At 54.1% G+C, this 23,537-nt stretch overlaps 8 protein-coding genes across 8 annotated transcripts; 3 read left to right on the forward strand and 5 right to left on the reverse strand.

Annotated features, from left to right (window-relative positions):
* Positions 1–661: 661 nt before the first annotated feature.
* Positions 662–2,426, reverse strand: POSPLADRAFT_1059346 (hypothetical protein; the record flags this gene model as incomplete). Its single annotated transcript, XM_024481152.1, has 2 exons — positions 662–1,562; positions 1,612–2,426. The coding sequence occupies 2 exons, from the start codon at positions 2,424–2,426 to the stop codon at positions 662–664; spliced, it is 1,716 nt and encodes a 571-aa protein (XP_024336859.1).
* Positions 2,427–3,009: 583 nt separating this feature from the next.
* On the reverse strand, positions 3,010–3,650 carry POSPLADRAFT_1089401 (hypothetical protein; the record flags this gene model as incomplete). Its single annotated transcript, XM_024483071.1, has 4 exons — positions 3,010–3,105; positions 3,159–3,182; positions 3,253–3,365; positions 3,473–3,650. Coding segments are annotated over 4 exons (411 nt in total), but the record flags the coding sequence as incomplete, so codon positions are not given.
* On the reverse strand, positions 3,636–4,003 carry POSPLADRAFT_1092999 (hypothetical protein; the record flags this gene model as incomplete). The annotated part of the gene is made up of 3 exons (XM_024483104.1): positions 3,636–3,734; positions 3,801–3,926; positions 3,980–4,003. Coding segments are annotated over 3 exons (249 nt in total), but the record flags the coding sequence as incomplete, so codon positions are not given.
* Positions 4,004–4,042: 39 nt separating this feature from the next.
* POSPLADRAFT_1048490 (hypothetical protein) lies at positions 4,043–9,227 on the reverse strand (the record flags this gene model as incomplete). Its single annotated transcript, XM_024479529.1, has 24 exons — positions 4,043–4,117; positions 4,169–4,332; positions 4,416–4,475; positions 4,528–4,626; positions 4,700–4,792; positions 4,857–5,109; positions 5,269–5,374; positions 5,473–5,641; positions 5,694–5,952; positions 6,016–6,096; positions 6,155–6,214; positions 6,582–6,691; positions 6,750–7,017; positions 7,064–7,104; positions 7,167–7,221; positions 7,453–7,498; positions 7,552–7,687; positions 7,746–7,873; positions 7,927–7,990; positions 8,052–8,418; positions 8,482–8,596; positions 8,649–8,695; positions 8,966–9,139; positions 9,192–9,227. The coding sequence occupies 24 exons, from the start codon at positions 9,225–9,227 to the stop codon at positions 4,043–4,045; spliced, it is 3,006 nt and encodes a 1,001-aa protein (XP_024336862.1).
* A 2,061-nt stretch (positions 9,228–11,288) lies between these two features.
* On the forward strand, positions 11,289–12,594 carry POSPLADRAFT_1148897 (hypothetical protein; the record flags this gene model as incomplete). The annotated part of the gene is made up of 4 exons (XM_024486237.1): positions 11,289–11,386; positions 11,704–11,788; positions 12,122–12,138; positions 12,477–12,594. 4 exons carry the CDS (start codon positions 11,289–11,291, stop codon positions 12,592–12,594), a joined length of 318 nt encoding a protein of 105 aa, XP_024336863.1.
* A 2,382-nt stretch (positions 12,595–14,976) lies between these two features.
* Positions 14,977–16,458, reverse strand: POSPLADRAFT_1048491 (hypothetical protein; the record flags this gene model as incomplete). Its single annotated transcript, XM_024479530.1, has 7 exons — positions 14,977–15,036; positions 15,094–15,279; positions 15,332–15,399; positions 15,457–15,556; positions 15,649–16,176; positions 16,227–16,342; positions 16,401–16,458. 7 exons carry the CDS (start codon positions 16,456–16,458, stop codon positions 14,977–14,979), a joined length of 1,116 nt encoding a protein of 371 aa, XP_024336864.1.
* A 643-nt stretch (positions 16,459–17,101) lies between these two features.
* POSPLADRAFT_1149046 (hypothetical protein) lies at positions 17,102–17,880 on the forward strand (the record flags this gene model as incomplete). The annotated part of the gene is made up of 2 exons (XM_024486255.1): positions 17,102–17,324; positions 17,501–17,880. The coding sequence occupies 2 exons, from the start codon at positions 17,102–17,104 to the stop codon at positions 17,878–17,880; spliced, it is 603 nt and encodes a 200-aa protein (XP_024336865.1).
* A 727-nt stretch (positions 17,881–18,607) lies between these two features.
* POSPLADRAFT_1048493 (hypothetical protein) lies at positions 18,608–22,450 on the forward strand (the record flags this gene model as incomplete). The annotated part of the gene is made up of 17 exons (XM_024479531.1): positions 18,608–18,634; positions 18,694–18,810; positions 18,851–18,899; positions 18,969–19,088; positions 19,148–19,289; positions 19,453–19,558; positions 19,981–20,142; positions 20,219–20,318; positions 20,542–20,607; positions 20,669–20,772; positions 20,939–21,005; positions 21,049–21,107; positions 21,177–21,279; positions 21,323–21,557; positions 21,582–21,768; positions 21,790–22,001; positions 22,369–22,450. The coding sequence occupies 17 exons, from the start codon at positions 18,608–18,610 to the stop codon at positions 22,448–22,450; spliced, it is 1,938 nt and encodes a 645-aa protein (XP_024336866.1).
* Positions 22,451–23,537: the final 1,087 nt, after the last annotated feature.

The raw sequence follows: 23,537 nt of genomic DNA on the forward strand, positions 1-23,537 counted from the left end.
TGTAGCATCATATATATCACTTGTGTTCATGATCGCGATGGGGAGTGGAATGTCGGTAATGTCCGTGATTAGCTTGTTCGACGACACAACAGCAGAGCCTAGCAACTATCAGTACAACGTACAAATACATGCGAACGAGTCGCGGATCCTTTCAGACCTATGGCACCTCATATGAACACGCGGAAATGAGGAGAAATATGTAAAGACAAGCGCAGCTTGTAGCCGGTAGGAGCGAAGGGGCAAAGGGTCGAAGATAGCCTACACGACTGTCGTAATCTATGTCCGTTAATGCATTGCCTGCCAACCCGGAGAATCCCTGCATAGAACTTCAACGTCTTGAGAATCGGAAGGTTCGTGGGTGTCCGTACACGGTGAACAGTGTGCGTGCGCAGAGAACAGTGGGAAAGAGGCGTACGCTCCTGCTGCCCGCCGTGAGCGCGGGCAGCGGACATGCCATCGGCTTGACGTCATGGCGCGCAGCCTCCCAGGGGTCCGGGGGGCCAAGCCTAGCTCCAGCAGGCAATGCACACAGGCATGCGACCAGCGCCTTAACGGAGGCCCTGCCTCTAACTCTGCCTGCCACGGTCAGGCCCAAGAGCGCCCGCTCCCGCCAGAAATTAATTATGTCATGAGTGCTCGTCCCCATCCCAGCGCGCCGCGGTCACAGTGGCGAGGGCAGCGGCGAGGGCAGCGGGGATGAGGGCACGCCCGCCTGCGGCGGCTCGCGGTAGACCACTGAGCTCGGCGAGCGTAGGTGGCTGAGCGAGGGCATCGTGCGGAGCGACGCAAGTGTCGGCGACCGTATGTGCATCGCGACCGGGGCCGCACGGGAGGGGAGCGCGATGTATGCAGACTCTTTGCCCGCGAGGTACGCGCTGTTGCGATATGTCTCCTGCGCGATGAGCGCGGACTGCGGGAGCGGCGGGACGGCGGGGTCGCTGCCGTCCGTGGGCGCGTAGCGCTCGGCGACGTCCATCATGTACTCGACGTCGAGGGTGGAGATGGTCGCTGTGGGCGAACTGGGCAGCACCCGCTGCACGCCGCGTGACCAGCGCACGCTCTGGGCGGTGTGCGAAGGCGAGACGACGGTGGGCGTCCGCTGTGAGGCGCCGGAGACGTCGATGATGCGCGGCGGTGAGGCTGAAGACGGCGACGCGACCCTGGACGAATTTGGAGAGTTCTGGCTACGACCGGTCCTAGTGGAGATGGTTCTGGTGGAGCGGGCCTCGGACGAGCCTGGCGAGGTTGGAGAGGAGAGCCATAACTTCGAGTTCGTGTACAGCGGATTGCGAATGACCGTCCCTTTCTCGCTCGGTGCGCTGGCCTGCGAATACGTCGATTCACGCAAATTCCATGACGGCGCAGTCGTCGGAGGAAGGCCTGACCGTATAGTGAACGACTTCTCAGAGGACAGACGTGGGAAGCCGGAATATCCTTGTTCTGCATTCGAAGCAGAAGCCTCCCGCACCTTGCGACGCGCATACAGGAGCCAAAGTGCCATTGCGAGGAGAATGACCACCACGATAACAACGGAGGCTACTGCGATGGCAATGATAGCACCCCTGGGACATTGCGTAAGGAAGATATGCCAAAGAATGGAAGGTGACATACTGGGACAATCCCTTGTTCTTGGTCATAAGCTCCATCGAGGTGGCGCTTGTGCTGGGACTGGCGGAGGCTGTCATGTTCGCCGAACTAGTCGCGCTCGTCGTATACGTTGAAGTAGACTGCGAAGAGATGCAAGTCCCGCTGCTTTGCGAGTTACCACCCACGGTAAAAAGACCGGTCGCTGTCTCGTGCCCACTCCCATCGCTGATGACAAAGGCAAGCTTCGTCCCATGGAGAGCATCCATGGTGTAGGAAGCGGTGCCCTGCGCATGCTGGCTTGATGTTTGGTTGACGTAGAATGTCTCACCTCCGGGAATGAATGCACGGATAGAGGGTGTGCCCGAGACTTGTGAAGTACTGAAAGTGACGTTGAAGGGCTCACATTGAGACACAGTATCCTCGATGGAGAATAATCGAGTAGTCTCCTGCGATTCGTTGCGCAGACAGGACGTGTCATTGAAGGCGCCGACTCTTGTTATTTGGGAGACTAGACCAGTGGAGGCGCCGTTCGCATCATCCAGCGAGACGAGGAAGAACGTTCCAGCAGGTAGGGCCAGGAAGGTGACAGCACGGCCGACGTTGGAGGTGGCATTCCAGGCAGAGTCGGGAATGGAAATGGAGAGGGGTGTTGAATTGAAAGGAACGACGGTGAGCTTGAGGGGAAACGCTACATCCGATTGCAGGCCAGTGAAGTCGACGGTGTAAGGAACACACTGGAGCGCGACGGACGGGTAGTCGACGAAGTCGAAAGTCGCCAGCACCGCCCGAGGACTGAAAGCAAGGAGGAGCAGGCCGACTAGGGCGAAATAGAACGACATATGGTAGAGAAGGACCACAGTCTTGACCTAGCAAGACTCGCCTGGTTCAAAGGAGAACACAAGTCTGGTACATCCAGCGCACTTGGCCCGAGGGAACGCAGCGGGAAAGCGCAAAAGGAAACCGTCCTGCGGTCGTCAAGAGGCCGTAAATCTCGACCCAGACCTGCGTCTAGGGTAGATAAGCGAAGGAAGCAGATGTGGCCTCTCACACACCGTTTTGACGACCTCCGTCAATCAGCGCCAATCCTGTCCTGCTGTTCCGAACGTCGCAGTGCAAGAGAATGGGATGGCAGAGATGGAATGAGTCCCTAATGTCATATATTGTCGAGTCTTCATTATTCCGCAAGGCCCAGGGCGAGCAGATCTGCCTCGTTGCGGCGAAGGGCCTCGAAGGGCGTTGCTAGGACAGAGTCCAAGAACCCATATAAGGCAACCCCCGTCCATCACGGTTCTCCCGGTCCGCCGGCATCGTCCCCCCGTTGCCATCCCGCTGAGTCTAATTAATATTCGTATGCGGCCATTCCCTCCTCTACTTTACGTTACACGACATTCACGAAGACGACCTTGCTCCGCCCAAAGCTAGAGCTAACAAATGCTCCCGGTCTGCACTCTCATCGACCAAAGCGCGGAGCAATCCCTCATCATTCTTGAGAAGCTCGCTGGCCCTTCCAAACTCCGTCTACATGGGAGCAGCGGTCAGTCGCTATTCATATAAGAATCACTTGCACCCACGATACGTCCGGCATCGAGGACCATCTACACAGCACGTCGGAGCAGCATCATCAGATCGCCATGTTCCATCCGAGAGAAGAGTATATATACTGACAATTTTGTCCGCATCCATCACAGTCTGGAGACGGTGCGCTATAGTTAGTACCGTCACATCCTTACTCAGTTCATTGCGCAATGAGCTTTGGATGAGCGTATCCATCTCGTAATCTGCGTGCCCGTTCAGTGGTTGCACCCGTCAGGAGCAGCGTCACATCGCACCAATCGCGGATGTTGCTGTAGGCATGACTCAGGTCAGTCCGGAATCATGCGCATACCGCATAGTACCGCACCTTCATCAAGGATCAGGAGCTTGCTCTGACGGACAAGTGCCCTGGCCAGTGCAATGATTTGTCGCTGTCCGACAGACAGATTGCTCCCACCACTAGATATATGACTCTCCAGGCTGATAGCATTCTCGTTAGACTTGCTCTGCAGCGAGAAGAGGCCGGCTGCACGCAAGGCGTCGTTGAGCACCGCATCATCGTGCTGCTCAAAGGGATCCAGGTTCTGCCGAAGGGTCCCGCTGAGAAGCTCGGGCTGCGGAAGCACGGATGAGTAAGCTAGCATGGAGCTACGGCGTAGCATCAGCCAAATAGCACAGACCGTCTGTGGGATGATGGTGATGCTAGAGCGGAGAGCATCGAGGTTGACCGAGTCCGTGGGTATACCGTCGTAGTAGACCTTACCCTCTGTCAAGATGCATCGCAGAAGCGCGAGGGTCAACGAGCTCTGTATCGCCGTCAGTCGTCTATGGCATCGCCATTTGTGGCACACCACCTCACCTTCCCGCTTCCGGTGCGGCCAACTGTCGCGTACAATCAGAACATTGTTTCAGCACTGTCAAACTAGCACAGACCTATCCCGATACGCTCTCCTGCTTTGATCTCGAACGAGATTTCATGAAGGACACGGGGACCGGACTGTCAGAAAAGAGGCTGAGCAGATATCATATGATCAAACACTGGACTGACCGGTGAGTACTTGGCTGACAGCTTTTCCACCCGTAAGTCACCGCTTGCGGGCCAGTATGCTGGAGGAACACCAGAGGCGGTGGACTTTGGCTCGTGTTCAATGACCAAATATTGTTGAATGCGCTCCAGGCTAACGGCGACTTTAAGATACGGGGGAGGGTGTCCTAAACAACGTTCTCACCTATTGCCTGTCCAATTTAGACGTGATCAAGACATACACACGCAAAACATGAGGGTGGTGACATACTGGAAACCTCAAATTCGTTGAATAGTCTCATCCACCAGATGATGCTACCACTGAAGGTGACTACGAAGGGCTGGTAAGTGTGCGACCGTAAGCCAGTTGACTAGCTCCCAACCTGCCATGTTCAAGGAGAAGCCCGCATCGGATGCGTCGATTGTGCGGCCATAGATGAAGTAGGTGGCGAGGCCGGTTGAGAAAATCGCGCCTAAAATATCTGCGCGTACGGAAATCCATCTTGACACCTCATGCGTCACACATTGCGAAAGACAGGAATCAGGGTGACGTACTCGTTGAGACCGTATAGGGTCCTGGCAGCCCTTGTCCATTTGTCGATCCGACGATAGGCTTCCTGGCGTAATGCGTCTTGCGCACCGTACGCCCTGATAGATACTTCGGAGCAGACGGTGAGATCTGGCAAACACCGCAGATGGATTTACGACGTACCCAAGCCTGAAATGGCAGCGCCGAAATGCCCTAGGACGGGGGCTTCTGCATTGCTCATCTCACGCTTCACGGCCAGCTGAGCCTTGAGATACATCTGGCCGCAGATACCACCCAAGAGCGCTACGAGTGCGCCAGGGCCGAGGAAGACAGGCGTTATCATAACAACGGCGCCGAGTTTTGTGAGCATGTATATCGTGACCTCCATAATCCAATACAAGTAATTGGGGATAGGGTCGTCGACTGGGGAGGATATCTGAGATGTATGTTCAATGAGACTCCAGTCAGATGTCACGTACTGGCTTGAATATCTTGTGTGCAACGTGTGATGATACGAGCCATCGGGGTTGTGTCTAGCCATCTGATTGGGGGCGCATCAGAGCCGCCACCCCGAAACATCGGTTGAAACACCTACCCAAGAGTAGTGCTCAGAATGGAGGATACGAGTGTATTGTGAATGATACGCGAGGCTCTGATAGTCCCCAGCAAGAATAGGCCGAACGAAAATGACAAAAAGACAACTATCAAGACCTGAAGAAGACAATACACGGTCATATAACTGGAGAGCAACATCGTTCAGCACGTGCACGATTTTAGCGACGAAGGGGTTATGACTTACTATGAGACTGAGACTTCTCGAGCAGGCAGCTCCTCGTATTGTCTAGCCCAAAGGCCCAAGAACCAAACTTGGGAGGTCGTCGTGAGCTCTAATAGAATGTAGAAACCGATGCATATTGTCCAGAACAGGATCGGGTGCTGCCCTCCAAGGCCGCCAAGATAGAGCTTCACTACAGATCTGTCAGGATCCAGGGTCACATCAGGGCGAACGAAAATACGCACAAGCCGGCCAGCCAACGTGGCCCACTTCGAGCTCCTCTGCAACGATCAGGGTGCCTGTTGGCTTATCGGACACCGCAGATGGCTCGTCGACGACTTCGTCAAGCTCCTCCTCTTCTTTAACCTGTTCGACGAACTCGGATAGTAAAGCAGCATCGTCCTCCAAGGCACTAGTAATAGTACTATGACTATGAATCTTGCCATCTGAGCCAAGGGAAACCACAAGGTCAGCTATGGGACTGGCCAAGGCGACGTTGTGCGTCTATTGCACTGGTCAGGATAATTGTTGCACGTCTAGCCAATGAATACTTTCAACGAGCAGAACCGTGCGTCCGCGGATAAGGTCGCCTTTGAAACATTTACCGATGATCCACTTCGCTGTATGCACGTCGAGGGCTGCCAAAACCTACGAAGTAGCAATACTTCAGTATTATGCACGCATGTAGATATCAATAAGCACACACGTCGTCGAGGAGGAGGATCTCTGCGGAAGAATATACGGCACGAGCCAATGTTATACGAGCCTGAATAAATGGTCAATAAACTGCCTCCATCCACTGTAAGAGACTTGCCTTCTGCCCGCCACTGGAGGTCAGCAGGTTCTCTTCAGTGTTCTTAAACCCAGCAATAATAGTCTTAGTCGTACCTTAACGTCAAACCCTTTTCACCCACTTCAGTTTGGTCTCCAGCATCAAGAAGCTCGAGGTCGCGCCTCAATCCGCATTGTTCGACCACTGATTTTTCGCTTATCACGGAGCATATAAGTTGTGAGAATTATAACTCGCCTGCTTTATATCTAGCCTCGTCGAATGGAGATCCAAAAAGGACATTGTTCTGCAGAGACTTCCCGTTAGAGTTCAACTCGCGTGCGTGTCAAACCGTCTCTCGCACTCTGATGGTCTCGTTTTGGACCCAAGACTCTTGCGCAGCATACGCTACGCCACCGCCGCGAGGAAGGTTGAACCAGGAGTCGGGGGTCATGGGGATGTAGTGCATCTCACCTGGGTAACCAAGCCGTCAACAGTCAGCTACCGTGATGCTTTGATATACGACACGCACCCAGAAGCGCCATCAAGATGGAGGTCTTGCCAGCCCCTGTAGGTCCGACAATGAGATTGATACAGCCGCGTTTGAAGGTAATTTCCTGTTCCACGCGCAGGGTGAAGTTCCGCTGGTGCGGACTGGGCGCCTCTGTGTCATTGCTTGCGTTGTTCCAAGTAAACGCTGCGCTTCGGAAACCGATTGTGGCATGGTGCTCATCGGGAACATTCACTGACACTGAGGTGGCCGCGGAGCCGCTTGGCGAGAATTGATCGAGCAGTTCCGTCTGTGCTACGGTTAACATATGCCTAGTCATTAGAATCTGGACTAACCTCGTGGAGGAACCCGTTGATGCGATCTAGAGACACCTTGGCTATAACGCCACGTCAAGCCTCGTTGGGCAAGAACGCTCTACGGTGAAAATCACTTGCGTACCTTGTATGATACGGGGCACCATGCTGAAGATTTCGCGTACCTCATTTTTCAGAGACTCGAAGACTGTGGATCATTTGGTCATGTGGCACTGACAAGAAAGCAAGAGATATACACACGCGTGATAGAGGCAAAGATAATAGAAGCTGTAGCGTCATCAGCGTTGTGATTACTGCTGTTGACATTAACGGCTTGCCTGTGAGTTCTCTCTTCATCACTACGGTCTGCACAGTGCGTCCAGGAATGCTCAGAGTGCAATGATTAGCAGACGGGGATTATGGAGACTCACGAACAAGCCAAACGTAATGAGCATAGTGACTACCGGTATGATCTGGCTGAAATCATATCGTCAGCGTTGTCAAAAATCGCCCTTGGCAATGCGACTCACTTCAGATAATGGGTAAAGAATTGGAGGAACTTTGACTTCCTCTGGTATTTGAGCTCCTCGGCGCGCTTCTCTGCTAGCTGCTGTGCTGTACGCGGTTCCCAGCCGAATACCTTGATCATGCGGATGACACCCAGCACTATTGTGTCCAACAGCATTGTCAATAGAAGCAGCAGCGCGGATGTCGGACAGCATACTCTCAGTGACTCTCTGGACCCGCGCGTCGGACCTCTTCATCTTCTCAACCTGTAGTGCTTGGAGGAACGTCGCCAAGTATCCTGGAATGGGCAGCATGACGGACATTGCGACCATCCCCGCGAGAGCGCTGCCACCATTTGTCAGTACTGGAAATAGGGAAATCGCAGGCTGTGCGCATACCTCCAGCCTAATAGGGAGTACAGGAACCACGTGCAGAGTACAAGCTGCAACGGTATCTCGACGACTGGAATGGCATGAGCGATTAGTTACGGTGATTCATATCCTACACGCTTGGAAGTACGTACGGACGAACGGGAAGTCTCTCCCCGAGTCGACATTGTCGAGGTCCATCGTGACAAGGTTGTTGATCTTGCCCACGAGATTCACGCCTCCCTTTGCAGCTTCGCCATTCGCGTCCGCAGTCGGCGACTTTGGAAGAGCATCGCTAATTGCCGCAGCTGCGTCGATGCCCTCCGGTGTGCCACTCAGAGTGGCATCATCGGGGTGCTCGCTGGGCGATATAGTCATGGACGACCCCGCCGTGACCTGCTGCGTTGGAGCAGCCGCAGCCTCACGCTGCTCGCCTTTATCGTCAGTCTTCATGCGGATGCGCAGTGCGTGGTTGAACACAAGCTGAATTATGATTGCACGAGCCCGAGTCGAGATGAGGGTCTACCAAGTACAAGGGGACACCAGTCAATCCTCGTCTCGGATGTCAGACGGCGATAGACCCACCGCGGTGTAAATATACCACTGGAACGAGAGCGATCCCAATACGGGCCCGAGGAAGAGCAGACCGATCCAAACCCAGGGACGAACAATGAGGTGGTCGCCGTCGTTCTCTAGATAGCTGCAAGTGTACATCAGGTCACGACGCCACGTGCGAGGGGGCAAATTCGCACCTTAGAAGCTTATTCACAGCAAACGGACTTGCTAGATATGCAACAGTCTGCAAAATGTGAAGGTCAACTCACAGTAGATAGAACCAGCCTTGCATGAGCGCACCCGACATGCTAACATCACACACAACACGATATATTCTTTGCCTAAGAGCTCGTCGTTAGCTTGTAAATCAACTTTCGGGAACGAAAGATTACCCACGGAAAATGGTCAATATGCCCCAAAATATGTGTCGAGGCTTGCGGACCTGGAACGGGTCGATGTGCTATACGGCATGTACTTAGAATATCACTGGGATGGAAGGAGCAATTTGACGCACGGGGAACGCTCGCTTCACTAAGTTTTTTGTGTGGTCATCGTCGGCCAAGGGAGGCAAGTCATCGAGCCCGAGATGGGTCACACTGCAAGCCCTGAGCACTGTCCTGTCAAGCCATGCGTAGAGGATGAGAGACAGGATCGACGCGTGCTGAGTCGGGTGCGGGGGCATAGGCTCCTGTCCATTTGTAAGTACGGCCATCGCTGAGTGATGCAGGGAGATGGCGCACTTGAGGATCAAGCGGCGCATACCGGAGGGGTGTCATGACAGGGAGCACCACCGCTACGAACGTCAATATAATGATCTTCGCCCATAGAACAGTGCCTTCTGCAGCATCCTTTGGGACGAGAGTATACGTAGCTAAAGGCCATACGTCGCGATAGACGTAGATGCTCCACACGAACAGCAGCAGTAAGGTTAGATGTCGGGAGGCCAGTTTGCGGATGTATTCCCGTGTAGTCACAACTGTCAGGGAAAGGATCGTTGCGTACAACTTACAACATTGAGTTGACTCAGTGCTTTACTATGGGTTAAATGAATGAACCCACGTATGTCCCACAAAGAGAGGCTCGTGTCCAGGAGATGTATTCCGACGACAACTCAACGGTCTCAGAGGGCAAGGATGAAACACTCAAGAACAGCAGTATGAGGCAGCACAGGAAACGAGAAGCGTCGAGGATCATAGCCGCTGGGCCGCCGCAGTGGTCAAGGTACTGTGCGAGATGACTAGCATGATTGTCAGTGCTATTAGCATCTAGTCTTCCATGTTTTCTTGAGATTTCGATACGCTGCAGAAGCAAAGCTGCCGCGGACAGGGCAGCAGCATAGGCTGGCCAGAACAGTGACTGTTTCCACGCGCTTTCTCTAAGTTAGAGCAAGCTCAGGACGATTAGGATGATGAAATTCACCCGTTCTCCTCGACCGACGCGGGCCATGTTGCATGCGCTGCCACTGTACCCAGGAGGTGCGGCATTGCCACCATGTGCAGAAAGCTGGCCAGGAGTGCGCAGTGTTGGTAAAATTGTGCCTGCCTTGACACGCACGAACAACTGGTATAAAACCGACGAACTATGGCGTACGCGTCGATTGCGCGTCGAGCTGACGCGTCTGTGGTCAAGCGCTAAATGAGGGGCACGATTGATGATAATTTACCGGGTAGCAACAAATGTACTTAACCACTGTGTCCTCTCGATCAGTGCGCATCATGCCCCTGTCAAAACATGCAGTCCTTGCCTAATTGAGTAACCGCACATCAGCGGCACCGCCACATCACGACTCGTCTTCCAAGCGCTACCCTGATCAGCCATCGTCTCGTTGTGTCGCGGTTTTTCATCCGGCTCTCGTTCTGTGTGCAAGGCAAAGTACCATTCAGGCTCGCTTCATCAGTAATTTGCTCTTCACGTCAGTGGACAGCTCGGTGCATTCGCAGACTCCGCAGTGCACAGCCCAAAGTACGCTTGAAAATTAAGTGTTATCCTGTATCAGCGCGACAGTATAAGGCTAACAAGAACAGGTGTTCGAAACCACCAACACTGATAGTGCATGAATGAAGGTAGTCGGGAAGAAAGCGGGCCTTGTCGCATTATGGACGAATATAAGCAACTTGGACCCCGAAGTGGACTTGCGGTTTGGGTTCAGTTAAGTTCGGTCCCTGTATTGCCCTTAAAGTTCGGTTCACTGCGTGTAATAATCAGCCTTTATGTGTAGAAGATTGGATTGAGATTGAAAGAAATGAATCTGCCTATTTCATATTTTGATACCTAATATAGAAGAAAGATTATTTTTTGATTCTTTCTTCCGATCACTTCCAATCATATTTGATCTTTTGGATGGAAAGACCAATCTTTGCATGCACAACCGCTGATGAATCCAGGGAGATATCTCCGGCATCTGGAGACAAGATATGGTAACTAGATATGGGGTCCTGCCTCGTGTGGTACCCCGTGATAGATCTCAGCGTGACAGAGCCTCAGACGGATCATTACGTAATCTAAACAAGGGCTGAATTCTGCTTGACGGCTTCGGCGGCATGGGAGATGGGGCGCTTATGTAACCATAACTGAGTGATAGATGCTTGGAGACCTATGCTATCAAGTTATGAGCAGTGTTCGCGCCATATGATACAAACAAACGAGTTACTCGCTGCTCAGGAAGAATATGCGAGCACTGAGATCATTACCATCACGAGACGTTACAACTTAGTCACTCTGAGGACCCCGGCAATACCCGATCAGTGGCTGAGGCACGAAGTTAGACCTGCGCCCACCCGCCAACCGTACACCTCACCATTTTCTGGGGTGGCGCTTGTTTGAAGCGTGAGTAGATAATGTCATTCGGGATCGCAAATCGGTCGAATCAGATAAGCTTCCTGCCCGGGCCAAACCACCCTGATGCCCGCCCCGGCACTCGTTTTGGTCCGCCCCGGTGAGTGATCCGGTCCCTAGCTGCCGAAGATCTGTCCCGCCTGCCGCACAATCTTGTCATGAGTAGAGTGCACGCCCGCCGAAGTTACTCTTGTGTAGCCTCACCGTGATTTGACATTTTATTGGGTATTCATTGAGAAATAGAATAAATGTATTACTGCTTCGAGTGTACGCTAGCAGACCTTCAGGGGTGCTTGTATGACATAATCACCACTTCGAGTGCATTTCGAGCGCGCATTAAGCTCAAAGTTCACTGAGGCTGGCTAGCTAAGGCTAGCTAAGGAAACATGATAAAATTCGCTCGATGCATTTTCATAGGCTCTGTTTAGGCCCCAAGGTCAGTGGTTGGATCTTCGAAACAACCCATGGCGAGGGAGGGCTCTTTCTAATTGTGTGGACCGGTGTGCAACCTTGATTTGACAGATGCGGTAGGTGAAATGACCGGATTGCGTAATCGGATGACATTATCCATTTCGCTTGTTTGAATCCCTTTTTGGCAATCATGTGATTCTTCCACCATCGCCAGATCTCTTCATCGGTTTTGGGTCTGTTGTCATTATCTAATCTGTTTCTGCCAAATCAGGCTAACTCAGATTAGGGTTCGAAGCTCGCTTTTCATACTTTTTTGCATACTTTCCCGCGCCCTACTGAATTCTCAGTGCCGGTCATAGATAAATTCTTAGTTGTAACCCAAAAGCGGAAGCCGTAAATATTACCCTCACACTGCACCTGACAGGATTCCCGTTTGGGGAGGTAAGCGCCCCAAGGGAATCTCTCCAGACGCTGGAGATATCTCCCCATGTCGGAGACAGTTCGATCTCCGGTTGTCATCAGTTATTAGGAAACCAACATTCTGCCTTAGATGGTCTTAGTCTTTTTGAATGCCTTATTCAAGCAACGCTAAGGAAAGATAAAGTGGAATGCATCCTTGAGTTTGTCATAATATATCGTTAGTTATACTAGTCCCCTCGATTAAGTCAACTAATTACACTAAGGGAGGCAGGTCTATCATAGAGGCGATTTATTGATGGCCTCCCAGTGGACACTTAGCTCTCGAATGTAACGCGGGCTGGTCATGCGTCATCCTAAAGCAGAATGTTTGACCGACACTGCTCGCACGGCTCCACGCGCGCCTCGGAGCTTACCCTCAGCTACAACGGGGTCACAAACGCGGAAGACTACCGGGAGGGACTCACCAATAAGATGTGACAGTCTATAGAGTTAACCGAACGGAACCTGTGTGAGGAACCTCTGTGTGAGAAATAAATGGCTATGACAAACCAGAGGTAGTGGTTTCTAATGTGTGAAATTGTATTGCGCTGTTACAAGCACATGAATGAGGAACGCACCCGGTAATGTCAGCGTACTAATGAGGCGGTGAGAATAGGTTCCCTGAGTCTCGACATGCGGTTAGAAAATAGAATGAGGCCTCGGTTAGGATAATTTAGGCTCGAGACAATAGGAATGAGACGATGTCGCCCAAATTGGCACAGAAATTCGTGTGATGGACTGTCGTGTGATTAGCGAGCACAGACCGAAGAAACAAGGGTGCTGCCATAAAAGTAATCACCCCGCCGCAACGTCGACGTGCCCGAGGTGTCCGTAGACCACACTGACGGCAGGCCCTCAATTGATCGCATACCAATCGATATCACGCATTTGTAACAGCCGGTGTCCGCGGAGGCTTGGTGGGGCTGATACTACGGACATAGAACGGTTCTAGTCAAGTTTAAGCTTAGGCTCCTGTAGCCGAAAGATGGGCCACACGCTTTATAATCAGTTGCCTGTTCAACTTCCCTATTAATCGGAACCAAGGCGAAGTACTTATACTCTTTGATATTGACGGCCCAGCAGAGCGTCGGCAGCCTGTAGATAGTTTGGTGCTGCCTTTGTTAATATACATGAAAGTCGAAAGTAGGTGAGACACACACCGTGTGACTGATGTACTGCTGAAGAGGGCGGTTAAACATGTTTGTCGTGTGAGAATACCCCTGCACTCACAGTGCGCCTATCCGCCATGAGGCTGGCCAGATCTCCTGCACAGAGTGCACTTATCAGCGCATGCTGGAACAGTCATCCAGTAGAAGGAAAACCCGCAGAAAGAGGGTGGCGGCGGATCCGATTTCGCTCGCGACACGTGTGTGGTCAACGGTGAATGTGCTATCTGATAACTCGTCCTGTATGGAAACTTACTGCTTGCTCCAGTGGGCTATGCGATTGACATAGAGATTCCTGCATGCCGGCGTGGGAGCGCAGGAACACAGAGTGATTGAGCGATGAGTGCCTGCCGCCCAATACCGCAGTCATTTGACTTCTCGCGACCGGCCCAGACAAGCACCCGAGGCGAGTAGGGGGGAAAGAGTTGGCCACGAGTCTGGGGCGTCGTGCGTGTGACCATACAATGCCGTACAAGCACACTAAATGTTGGAGTCAATCTTCGCGGAAACAATGGAAAAACGCATGTTAAACACGTTCTACAGGTGAACTATTTGAAAGCGAGACATACGAGATTATGTTCTCTCCGATTCAGGCCTGCCGGGGAACTGATGGAGGGCATCAAGATCACGCGGGAGTGGTGCTGGTGAATGGATCAGCATTCATGAGAACGCACTTACATAGACCGGTCAATTGACTGATTAGAACCTTCCATGGCTTTGGTAAGGGTGAGCAAGAAGAAGTTCGTTGCGTATAGGTGCGAGGATTTTGTACGCCTCGAGGCAGCTCATCATGAGTATCAGTCGACATGCGTGACGCCCAGTGGGAACAGCAGTACGTACCGCACATGCATTTCTCGACAAGAGAAATTTAGATCACATGGAGCTGTCTATATCACAGTACCTTCGTTCCTGAGCTATTATCACGCAAGCCACCTGCCCCAGAGATGTATGACCAAATTCAGAAGCCAACCTTACTCGGTTACAGTTCGTCTGTAGTGGGCACATTGATCTTCAGAGCTCTGCTCGCTTCGTGCTATCGGCCTCGAGGCAGCTAGCAAACGTGGGAGCAAGAAGAATGCATCAGAATTCGTATTCGTTCTCGTTGCATGTGCATTCATTCACGTCCTCTGAAAGGAGATGTAAGTAACTGTTCGAAGGATAATGACACCATGCCAAGATGTCGAGATGGGGCCGCACATGGCAGGAGCATAAAAGGAAATCGAGTAAGAACAAAGTTCAAGAAGCACACCGAGCTGATGGGCGAGGCGCCCAGCCACGTAGAGAAGATCAGCGTATTGTCTTGGCCACAAGCTTTGTCATTTATGGGAATTATATCCGTCCGTCGGGTAATCCTCGTACACAATTTTAGTTAGCCCGCCGATTGGGCGCTCCTGTAATATTTGCAATCCGAAACCATACGAGTAAACACTTAGCTGCGTAGGTCGTCTTTGTGTAGCCATCGAATAACATTAATTGTGAGGTTTTATCGAGCGCGACGAACGCGCTGCTTAGCAAAGAGTTGGCGTTATAATGAACCCAATCAGGTATCACATGTTGCTCGAAGACATAATCGCATCATCTCGGACTAAGTTTGTACATGATTGTCAAAGCACCATGGAGCCAAGGGGAGTATCACTCCTGTACCGCGCGCTGCCTAGGCCGAGGCCTTACCTAACGGCGTCTTCGCCATGACGCTCAGAACTTCATACAACACCTGTGCCGCGATCAGTATCGTTGGGCGCCACGCGTATCGCTGCAGCGGATCACCCACATCGGCGGCAGCCATGGTGGTCAGCTCGGCGTTCGTGTCGTAAGCAGGGGCCACCTCGACAATATCGGCGGAGACGATGTGCAAACCGTCCAGACCGCGCAGAATCGTTCGCAACTCGCGGGTCGACCATCCGCCGGTTTCGGGCGTGCCCGTCGCAGGGGCAAACGCGGGATCGATGGAGTCAATCTGCGCCGACGGTCAGCTCTCCGATCCGGGATCGGGTTGGATGAGAACGCACATCGATGGACAGGTAGACGGGCTTGTCGCCCACGGTGTCGCGGATCTTCTTTATAATGCCTACGGTTCCTGCAGGGCCGGATGTTACGAACGCTCCCGTCGGCACCAGGGGGATGGGTCACATACCTATTGTGTCAATTTCGCGGGCTTCGATTCGCTGAAAGCCAGATGCATCGTCGTTGGCGTAGTCTGCCGGTCCAGATAACGTGGTGCGGATGGCACCATGCTAAAATCAGAAGCCTCAAACTAGGATCAAGGAGTTCCCACAATTCAAAGGGATATCACACAGTGGGCAGCGGGCAAGAAAGAGATACTTGCAATGGATGAGCCGTTCCTGATAAGGCCTTCCTGGCTGGCCCAATAGAAGTAGGTCCCGTGATTGATCGCTGCTTGGTCTGAGGGAGCGCCGCCGAACACCTGTGGCTTCCAGGTATCGAGGTGGCTGTCAAAGTGAATCACCGAGATTGCGCCGTAAGCACTGTAGATAGAGCGAAGCAGCGGGAGAACGATGGTGTGGTCACCCCCGAGCGTAATAATGCGAGGATGGTTCTTGCCATCGATCGAAAGCGGCTGCAGGGGAAGCCCCGTCGCAGAGTCGTTGCCAAGTGGAGAGAAGGTTGGGCGATGAAGTAGTTCCTTGTGTCCGACTTCAATCTGCTTGATGGCGTACTTGTTGTCGTAAGGCGTGACTGGAATGTCACCGCAGTCGACGATCTTGAGGCCCGATAGGAAGGGATTAACTTCGAGCGGCACGTTGTAACCTCCATAGAGCGTAAGACGACGAGATCCGGCGCGAATGCCCGCAGGACCGAACCGAGCACCCGGGCGATAGGAAGTACCCGTATCCTGCGGAGTGATCAAACATGCGTCACAACCGTAAGAAGATAAGTACATACGAACGGCGCTCCGATGAAGGCGACATCGAATGGGACCGTTTTGTCCTTGCCGAGACACTGAACCCACGGCAGCTTGGCAAACGTAGCGATCCCAGAAAAGATAGAATCAGCGGTCACTGTGAGGGTGTTGACGCCATGAGAGACGGAGAAGAACATGAGCGTGAGCGGTCACACCTTCATTGTCGCCGGGATACACGGCCTCGTAGGGGAATTTGACGTAGTCGAGCGGCATCTGAGTATCATGGTCATGTCCGTCGTGCGCAATAGCGACGAGAGTGAATAGGGAAAGAGTCACGAGAGAGGTGAATGACTTCATCGCGGAGACGCAAAATTACTGGACACTGCTGGGCGCAGAATGGAGTACTGAGAAGACGAGACGATCAGCTTTAAACCCGGCAGGTCGAGAGGCAACGAGGCTGAGTTACTGACTCAGGAGGACGCTGGAGATAACGCATGTTTTGCCCCATGACCAGTGACACCATTGCATGTGAGGCGCTATCGTCAATAGATTGGGAAAACAAACATGCAAAGGGAAGCGTTTACGTATATCCCTTCGGACGCGTATGGAAGGGCACTCGAGGTCTTATCACCAATGCGGAAAATTGATGAAAGAAGGGCCAGGTGCATTGCATTCGCCAGAGTATACAGTCGGCTCTTCTAAGAGAATTCCAGGGACCAAGACTTACGGCAGATTTCCAGGCACTGAGCGCTGTTCCGACACAAATACCTATCGGATACCGATCTGGACGAACATGTATGCGGGCAGTGGCTCCGTCAGTAAATAGACGAAACTAACAGACACGAGTCTGACGCACCGGGCCAAGTAGAAAAGAGCGGCGCCAGGAGCTGACCACGCATATCTCTCCGCTCCAAAGATGGGCTCTAAGGCTAGCCATCTCAGTGCCAGCGAGACACAGCCGCTGCTGGGCGACGCCCGCTCCAACGCTCGCTCGCCGTCGTCCTCGTCGTCTTCGAACCACTCTGTGACCGTGGCGGACGAATCTCCCGATGCCTCTGTAACCGACCTGCCTGATCAGGCTCTTATCTCCCACGGCCTTGGCGCACTCGTCTCATCTCTCCTCGTCGACTCCGTCCCTGGTTAGTACATTAACTTCCTCTTGTTCTCCGTCTGTTCACCCTTTTCATAACCCAGTCATCCTCTCATATGTCCTCCAGAACTCAATACAAGCCGTCTCTGTCCTCGTCGCTGGCCGACTCGGCCCCGATGAGCTATCGGCGGCTGCATTCGCGCTGATGCTGGCCATGGTAGGTAGGTATGTCAGCGGCAGGACGCTGGGCAGAAGCTCACCTCGAATTCACACTGACTATTGCACAAGGCTGGTGCGTTGCCCTCGGCGGGACTACTGCCCTCGATACTCTCGGATCTCAGGCCTTCACCGGTGGCGATCGTCTTGCTGTCTCTGTTCACCTCCAGCGGTGTCTAGTTTTGCTCTGGCTGCTCTTCATCCCCGTTGCAATCCTTTGGGCCTTCATTGAGCCTGTGCTTCTTGCGCTTGGTCAAGAACAGCGGCTCAGTCATGATGTACAATCATTCTTGCGCATCTTGATTGTAGGTGCCCCAGGATACATCGGCTTCGAGAGCGTAAAGAAATATCTGCAGTGCCAAGGTATCTTGCACCTGTCGCGATCCTGATTGCGCGCGCGCTCACGGGATGATGTCAGGGATTATGCGCGCGTCAACCTGTGTCCTCCTGATGGTAGCCCCGGTCAACTTGGCGCTGAACATATTCTGCGTGCACTACACGCCCCTCGGCTTGCTCGGATCGCCTGTCGCCATCTCGATTACTTACTGGCTCTGCTTCCTGCTTCTCGTTCTACTCACCTATCTCTCCCCGGTGCATCACCGTAACGGAACATGGACGGATTTCCATCTTGCGACCGTGCTCGACACGCGCAGCTGCCTCGACTTCCTCAAGTTAGCCATTCCCGGAATCCTCATGGTGGGGACTGAATGGTGCGTCTGTTTGACATTTTGACGTACGTCCGATCCTCTCTGATCCCTCGTACTCGTGTCCCCCCTAGGGCTGCCTTCGAGATTGTCGCACTAGCGGCTGGCCGTTTGGGGTCCCTCCCTCTCGCGGCTCAATCGGTCATAATGACAACCGATCAAAGTCCGTCAATTTCACCTCTGGTTGTGTGTCATAGTGTGACGGAATCTATCACCAGTTCTTAACACAATCCCATTTGGAATCAGTGAGCGGCATTGATCACGTACTGGCGGAGTGACTTACGTTTGATATGTCATAGGTGTCGCTGCGTCTACGCGGGTTGGCAACTTAATCGGCGCCCGAGCGCCCCGTGCCGCAAAACAAGCAAGTCATGTCTCTGCCCTCCTAAGTGTGATGGTCGGTACGGTCGTCATGACTGTGATGCTGCTCACCAAGAATGTGCGTGATTTCCCCGCCTTTACCCATTTCTCGGCCTTCATCTGCCAAACGTCTCCTAGGTATTCGGCTACCTCTTCAGCGACGACGAAGCGGTTGTGGACCTCGTGAGCAAGGTCATGCCTTTCGTCGCTTCCTTCCAGGTGAATGTCTGCGTCATCGGACCCGAGCCGCCGGACGTCCGTTTCAGGGTCCCTACTGACGCTTTCCCTCGTGCAGATCGCGGACGCGCTCGCCGGCTCGTGCGGCGGGGTTCTTCGTGGTCAGGGTGTGTAATTTGCATTCGATCACGGACGTGCTACCCTACTAACATGCCTCATCATACCGCGCGTCATAGGACGGCAACACCTCGGCGCAATATTCAACCTTGTAGCGTACTACATCCTAGCACTACCCTTGGGCATCACTGTCGCCTTCCACCCGCGCACCCATATGGGACTAAAGGGCCTGTGGCTTGGTATGTGCTCTGCAATGCGGTTTGGGGGCGGCTGCTGAAGTAACACGTGACATATGCAGGGCAGGATGTCGCCCTTTTCATCATCGCATTTGGCGAGTATGCTGTGGTGTGGCTGGGCACAGACTGGGACAAGGAGGTCCAGCGCAGCATAGACCGGAACAAGGAGGAAGCGAAACGGCGGCGCATGCACGAAGGGCTGGAGTGAGCCATGGAAGAATTGTATGTAAGCATGCGTACTGCCGATAAGTCGTTAGCTGACCGCACTTGTGGCAGAAGATCACTGTATCATCACGCCTATCGCGCCATATGCATAATCCATATGTGCACGATGTCTCAATAGATAAGGAAGGCGACGTATCGATAGATACGACGATTGGATAACAACAGGTGCTTCCTCGCTCCTTACACTAGTCCTTTACATTACTGTCCATTGGCAGCAATGGTACCATCTCGCTCGCCGGGTCTATGTGGTCTGCTTCTTAACCAGTACACATTTCACGCCCTATTCCAGACGCGATAACATACATCCCTGTCATCTGGTCACCGTCTAGCATCCGTGCATTATTTTCAGCTCGCTATTTTGTTGTTTCTGCTACAGCATACACTATGATTATCTCTGGGTAACATCAATATATCAACTGGCCTACACACCAATTACCACACTTGATGACATTCCGGACACAGTTCGGCGCCATGCTAACTCCCGACTACACAGACCATCGGACAGCATGCAATATCCTACTCCTACTCCATGGCGCCGAGAGAATGATTCAAACGTCGCGGGTATACGTGAACTCATGAGGACTGGCCGCTTGGGGCACAACCGTCGCAGGCCGAGTACACACAACGAAATCAGTACGTTCCACCTCACTCCATCACGACGTCGTACTAGATGCTCAGCGGCACGAATGTCAACCTCCCCCATCGAACTCTGAGAGATAATGTCTCCATTTTGACATTTGGCTCTCAATTCTTGGGTACAACCGCCCGAGTTGGAATACTACGGCTGTCGGACTTGCTGCCTGCGTGTTGCTACTGGAACACCCAACAGCAGGTGTGTCGTTCATGAACTATATGTCGTCTGTACACGTTAACGACATTGGCGCTATCCCAATACATACCTTCCGCAGACACGCTATCATGCCTTCGTTAGAACGCCATGCACCCTCATGGCTTACCCTAAGTCAAATGAGCCATCCTCGGCTGCCTTCCTATTCCATATTCCGGAAGGCGAGCATCCGTGTGGATGCGGAGTCCGACCGTACATGCCTCTGCAGCCTAGACACTGGTTTATTTCAGGCGCAGGTTTAACTCTAGCTGCATCGGATGTCCCGCGCATATCCGTACTCTCCCTTCCCCGGCAGTTATGCCCGGCGTGCTTTGCGTCGGCGCGTGGGAGCCATAAATGGACCGAACTCTGCACGTTGTACGGATCATGCGACCCATGTCGTAGTGCTGCTGAGCAACGTGCTGGGCATTCGTCACGGCCAAGTCGAAGAAACGTGGGTTCGCAGATCGAGTCATCTCGAGACTAGAAGCCCACAGCCCCGCTGGGCTTTAACGTTCGCATTCCCGATCAGTCATGACGAAGCACCGGTGGCAGCCTCATTCCCAGTGCGTCGTGTGTGCCGTCGCTCTTGAAGCGGCCAATGTGCGCCTCGCGACGTGCACATTTGCTTCCTGTGTGAGTCACTCCGGCACCAGCGCAGTGCTCGCGTACGTGGCGCTCGTGGCGCAGAGGTGCGTCGCGCTCCTGCGGAGCTTCCTCTCGCGCATGACGTGCAGGCGCATGTGCCCGTTTGATCGGCCACCGTTTAAGCTCACCATGCCCACATCCGCGCGTCGGACAGCGACGGCTGACGCAGGCCTCGCCCTTCTCTTCGCCGGACAGTGTCAAGACGCTGGATCAAGCGCGTGGTATGTGGTTTACGAGATTCGGTCGACGCTTCCTCCATTCCAGGTCGATGGCAGCGCCGGTTTTTCTGCACTGACGTGACGGCACACAATCTTATCCCGTACGTAAGTACTGACTGGACCAAGCGAGCATGCGGCGGTAATGTTGTATAGAGCCACTCAGACTATCCATAGAATGCCCGGCTGGGCGGAGTGTGTCCGTGCGCTAGCGAAGCCAAAGTCGGGAACGCCCACCAAGTGCGCGCCTGCCTCACTTCCAATTCCCTGTGGGACTTCGGTTCGTGGGCGGGGCATCTGCATATGCCGCGAACCTCGCACAGGGACGGTCTACCATGGAATTCCGGCTCGACCCGAGCGTTCTTCTCTCTTCAGGACCGAGGCTCTTCGTGGACGTCCCTTCGCTAGGCGCCTCTCAGGCGCATTCACTCTGGAGTCTGCTGCCGCCGCTTCGACGCTTCCTGATCGTCCACCACCGCTGCTCCGACGCGTCTCGCGTGTACCCGTGTCATGCACCGTGGGCCCCGGTTCTGCGGAACGCTTCCACGCGCAGCCCGGGTTATGGTAACTCACAGCGTGCAGCAGCGAGAAATGCGCATTCGACGCCAGCAAGCTCGGGCCGGGGCCGGGCGGCATGTGTCGGCGACGGCGTCCGTGCATCCTGGCCGCTGTGTCCTGCACAGCGCGCGGCTCGAACGTGGAGCGGTGCCCAATGGGGAGGGCGCGGCCGATAGTGTCTCCCGTGCTTTGCGTGTCACGGGTCGAGGGCGTTCGTAATTATCGGGCACAGCCGCGGGGCCGCTGCACGCGGGTGACGGCACCCGGGGGTCTGGTTCTTGCGAGAACGCGACAGGGTGAGATGTGCGGTGTAAGATGCGGAGCTGGGGCGAACCGGCCGCACAGAGTCCACGCTCGCAAGAACATCGGGTGGCCGCGTGCGGACGCGCTACACTGTACGACATCGGAGAGCCTGGAGGACGGGTGCGAGGTGCCGTCTCGTAGGTTTATGTTGGATGTTGTGAAAGGCCGTGATCGTTTACTGCGGTGCAACCTATCTCGACGCTGTCGTGGCACCGCCATCTGACGCTAGCCAGACGGGTGGTATTCCATATCATTTGTGGAGATGAACACGTCAAAGTGCTTGCATCAACAGTCGCAAGCGGGTGAATCCGGACATTCATCGACCATTACTGACAAGTACCCCAGTCCAGGCGACCCATGTAGGTCAAGACAGGACACCCTGTATTTCGCGCCTACGTAAAACAGGTCGACGTTCATCAAGGTTGCAAGCGAGATTCACCGCGTCCTAGCGCATCGGCTGCAGCGAACAAGCTGTGCCCAACGGACAGGGTCACCGGCCACTTCCCAGCCCGCCGACGGGTGTGCCTGAGTTGGCGCGGCGTCCGATTGGCCAGCGGCAGGCTAACGGGTTACGGGGTCCGGTGACCTGACGTGCGCACCTTCGCGGCCTCTGATGCTGAGCGCTGATGCTCCCACGGCCCCTCCCCGACTCGTCCAGCATACTCTATCCGCGACCGCACCCTGGAATGCGAGCGCGCCGGCGGGGTAAGCCCCCAGTATATGGCGCGTCGTCGCCGGACACTCAGCCGCGCGCCGTCGCGGTCTTACCCCGTCTATTTGGGTGCATTCGGCAGGGAATTCAAACGCGCCTGAGACGGCCGGAGCCTCGCGCGGGCTGTTGCCAATCGCGATCAAGTCAGGCCGCGTCCCCAAATCGGACCCGCGTCCACGTCCACATCCGCCCTCGGCATTGCACAGATACGCTAATGGCGTCAAGCAGACGCCCGTGGGTGGATTAACCGCAGTTTACGCCGGTGGATATTTGACCTGGTTCCAGAAGAAGCCGTACCCTACAATGCAGTACTCAGTACTAGTGCTAAAGATGACGCGTGTTTCATAACCTTTCCCCCCCAGCTTGGTGGCCCCGTTCGGTCCTGCATTTGCGCTATGCATGGTCTGTCCTCGTCGTCGCGGTTAGGAGGAGCGCGGCGGTGTGTATGTGCTAGCCGCCATAGGCCAAGTGGCTGGGCGGACGTCTGGCGTTAGCCAGAGCGGGACGCGGTGCAAGGAGAGCCGCCCGGGTGGGCGGGACCGTGCTGCGCGGTTCAGCCACGGGCAGCTAGCACACACAACGCGATTCTGAGCATGATGACATGCTATTCAGTGACACGAGGAGGATGAGTGCGAGACAGGGGGGACGCCGGAGCATGAGTGTACGAGAGAAATGGCAGTGTGTGCGCAGGAGGGAGGACAGCGACGCCGTGACGGTGCAAAACCTTGGACGCGGATCAAGAGCTCGGACCCTCGACGCGGGGAAGTTTGCTCACTCGGCCAGACGCTGGCCAGCGGCGCGAGGGACGGACGGGCCCCGGGCACTAACGCACCTCCTGATGCATGATGCATGATGAGCCGTACCCCACAATGCAGTGCTGAAGGTTGTTCATGTTTCAAAACTTTCCCCCCAATTTGCTGGTCTTATACAGTCGTATATTGGCACCATGAACGGGCGGTACACAC

This window comes from Postia placenta, assembly GCF_002117355.1.
Source record: "Postia placenta MAD-698-R-SB12 unplaced genomic scaffold POSPLAscaffold_11, whole genome shotgun sequence".
NCBI classification, from domain to species: Eukaryota; Fungi; Basidiomycota; class Agaricomycetes; order Polyporales; family Adustoporiaceae; genus Rhodonia; species Rhodonia placenta.